Source organism: Leopardus geoffroyi, chromosome D3, assembly GCF_018350155.1.
Source record: "Leopardus geoffroyi isolate Oge1 chromosome D3, O.geoffroyi_Oge1_pat1.0, whole genome shotgun sequence".
Lineage (NCBI taxonomy): Eukaryota > Metazoa > Chordata > Mammalia > Carnivora > Felidae > Leopardus > Leopardus geoffroyi.
In genome coordinates this window covers 25,293,969-25,297,235 of record NC_059339.1, presented here as the reverse complement: position 1 = coordinate 25,297,235, position 3,267 = coordinate 25,293,969, and the positions used below count along the sequence as shown (strand labels likewise).

The 3,267-nt window shown below is 55.4% G+C and overlaps 1 protein-coding gene across 2 annotated transcripts; it reads left to right on the top strand.

The window, feature by feature from the left end:
• Positions 1-257: 257 nt before the first annotated feature.
• Positions 258-2,154, top strand: LOC123587988. 2 transcript variants are annotated; one of them, XR_006707644.1, is made up of 2 exons: positions 258-876; positions 1,193-2,154. XR_006707644.1 is itself a non-coding variant. In XM_045458149.1 (2 exons), exons 1-2 carry the CDS (start codon positions 400-402, stop codon positions 1,506-1,508), a joined length of 915 nt encoding a protein of 304 aa, XP_045314105.1. In that variant the 5' UTR covers positions 258-399; the 3' UTR covers positions 1,509-2,154. The 2 variants fall into 2 exon arrangements, 1 of the variants encoding a protein (XP_045314105.1); XM_045458149.1 differs by having other exon boundaries at positions 258-998.
• The last annotated feature ends 1,113 nt before the right edge of the window (positions 2,155-3,267 follow it).

Below are 3,267 nucleotides of genomic sequence, written 5' to 3'. Positions count from 1 at the left end.
GATCCCTTTGCAGAGACACCCCGATCTAAATCATTCCACATTTTTCCCTCCTCCCCGCTGGATCTTGGCAGTCTGGCTCGAACGTGAGCAGCTACATCCTCCCTTGCAGGGCGGGGAGGGGGGTGCAGAGCTCCCCCGCCCCCCCCCAAGTCTGGAAAAATAAAGTGTTCCTCGGCGTCTTTCCTTGCTCTCTCTCTCTCTCCCTCTCTTTCCTATCATGGCCAACCCCATCACATGTCCCAGGCAATTTTTTTTTTTTTTTTAAGGAAAACAAGTCTTTCGAGACAGAGGTGACCCCGGTGGTGATAAGTGACCGAGTTCACCTGAGAGTGTTATCAGCTCTCCATAGCTGCCCGGGCCTCAGATTTCTCATTTCGATGAGGAGGCCGGGGAAATTGGATGCAACCTGACATCCCCCCTCTGATGAGCTTCCTGGAGCCCAGCCCGCAAGGGCAAGTGCAGGGAGGGAGGCGGGGTGCGCTGGGGGGGGGGTACCCTCCCCTCTCCTCCCCTCCCCTCCCCTCCCCTCCCCTCCCCGGGGCTGGCCGTGAAGGATTTTCCCCTGTGACTTTGTCTGTTCGCTTCCTCCTCTTCCTGAGGTTTTGTGCCCGGCCCGGACATCATCCCCCTCGCTCAGTTTTAGCCGGGACCTTCCTGGGTGAGGATGAGACGCCCGCTCCAGCCAGCTCAGCTGCCAGAACAATCCGTACGGTGGACCCGCCACTTCTTCTGGGCTCAGAGGCCTTCCATCCATTCCCTCTCTTCACTCTTTCAGCATCACATTTGGGGTCGGCAAAGTCCCGCCGTAAGGGGCCAGAGAGGACCTGTTTGCAGCTCTGGTGGCCATCAGGTCTCCGTCGCAGCCCTGGACAACACGTAAATAAACGTGTGGCTGTGCTCCAAGGAACTTTACGGACAGACGTGGGCCGTGGGTGGGATTCGGCCCGCGAGCTGTGGTTTGCAAACCCCCCTGTGTCTCAGCCGCCTGGCTACTCAAGGTGAAGCCCACGGACCCACGACATCAGTGAGCCCGGGGAGCCTGTTAGAAACGCAGAATCTCAGGCGCCTCCCTAGACCCCCTGTGTCAGAGCCTTTAACACAGTCCCCTGCAGTGGGTGTGCGGGGGGGTGCGTGCAGGGGAGCCTGAGAAGGGCCGGCCTGTGCATATGGTGGCTCACTCTCTTTGCCGGAGGAGGCACCGCATTGTCTGGCCGATGAGGAAGCCGAGGCTCACAGAGAGGCCAGGTGCCCAAGGTCATGGGCCAAGATTGCGCCAAGTTCAGAGCCTTGACCTCCATGTCCTACGGGCACCAAACGGACACAGGTCTCTCAGAAATCCACACAGATGCCACCTCAGTCTGTATGGGGAGAACCCTCTTGCCCACCCCCCACCCGCCACCACGTCCCCATCTCCGGCCAGGGGGGTGGCTTTTCCCGTCTGCCAGGGAGACGGTGCGGGGAATCTGTTGCTTGCCTTGCTCTCTATCTGCCGGGGGCTTCTCTGCTGAGGGGAGGGGGTGCCGCAGAAGCCCGGGGCTTGCCCTGTGTCTGGCACCTGCACCCCCCACTCCCCAGCTCCCTGTGTCCCTTCCCATCTTCTCCAGCCCTCGGCCCTTCTCTCTGAGAACCGCAGACGCTCATTGATCCAGACGCTTGAAAACATGTGGTCAGAGCTGTGGACAAGGGATCCACGGTGCGTCACGCCTTGTTCCCCACCGGCTGGGTGTGGGATCCTCGATTCATTATCGGACCTCCCCTGGGCACACACCATGTGCCAGGCTCCGGGCCAGAAGCAGACGTGAACAAGAGGGCTCAGCGCTAAACCAGAAGGCGGGGGACCGAGGCCCGGCTGGGCAGAGAAGCCAACATCTCAGACCCACGGGGAGCCAGACAAAGGAGGCTGTGGGTAGCGTGACTCAAGGAGAGCATTCCTGCACCTCCTGGAAGAGGTGGCTGTGGCACGAGGCGACATTCCAACAGGCAGCAGAGGGGGGAGACACCCTGCAGCATTTGAAGGGCCTGGAATGCCAAGGAGAAAAACCTGAAAGTCTTGGCATGAGCCTGACACCATGTGGGTCTGGGTCGGGGCCCTGCCTCTTGCAAGCTGGACGGCTTTGGGTCACGGTCAGCGCTCAATAAAGAATACTGCTGTTATTGCTGTTATTATTATCACAGTAGTATCATTGTTGTTGACAGGGAAGTAGACGCCCCCCTGTTTCTGCCAACTCGGAGCAGCTCAGTTTCCCTTATTCTAGAAGGGAAACCAGATCAGAGAAATTACCTGTTCCTTATTTTATCCGTCAGGATGAAGATTGACGGAGAAAGAAGTCAAATAACAGTGGCTTCAACAAGATTGATGGTTCTTTCTCACTGCCATAACAGAAGTCCGGGGGGAGGCAGTCCACTTTCGGTATACAACCTTTTCCTCATGGCCCAAAATGGCTGCTTGAGCACCGGCCATCATGTTCACCTTGCGGCCAGCCAGAAGCAAGCAAGGAGGAAGAAGAGGCACAGGGGTACCTACCAGCTGTGTTTCAAAGAGGTTTCCTTGCAGCTGTTCTCTGCTTACATCTCAGTGACCAAAACTTAGTCACTCGGCTACACCTAGCTACAAGGGAGGTTGAGAAAGAGAGTCTTTATTTTGGAAGGTCACGAACCCGGTGAAAAATTGGGAGTTTCATTAGTAAGAAAGAACAAACACGTTCAGGGCAAGCAACTCCTGGTCTCCACTCCCCAATATTTTGGGGGTGGTCTCCCAGGGCAGCCTGGGACCCACCTACTGGAGGATTATCTTCGGAGGAACCCAGACCTGGTGAGGAGGAGCCCACACACACTTTCCCATAGTGCTCTGCAGCATCCCTCCATCCTCAGGCTGTGGACGAGATGAAGAGTCCAGGTTCAGAGCAAGGAGTCCCTCCAAGGTCATTCAGCTGGCCAGGGACAGCAGGTGGGTTCTGGGAGGCCACGCTCGGACCACTTCCCAACATAGCTCACCTTGAGCTGTTGAGAATGTGTTCCTTCTCTTTCTGTCTTTCTTGTCTCCACTTTTTGTCTGTTCCTCTGGCTGTTTCTCTCTCCCCTCCACCTACAAACACATATATATATATTCATATACATATACGTATGTGTATATGTATACATGCATATGCATATGCATGCACATACATACACATATACACGTACATGTACATATACATATACACATATATATACATTTACATGTACACATACATATACATATGCATATACATATACACATATGTATAC

Bases quoted from the DNA above. Each gene is read 5' to 3' on its own strand.
- LOC123587988 (XM_045458149.1), top strand. From the start codon at position 400: ATGCAACCTGACATCCCCCCTCTGATGAGCTTCCTGGAGCCCAGCCCG. The intron at 999-1,192 runs GTGAAGCCCACG...TCTTTGCCGGAG, and splicing joins CAGCCGCCTGGCTACTCAAG to GAGGCACCGCATTGTCTGGC.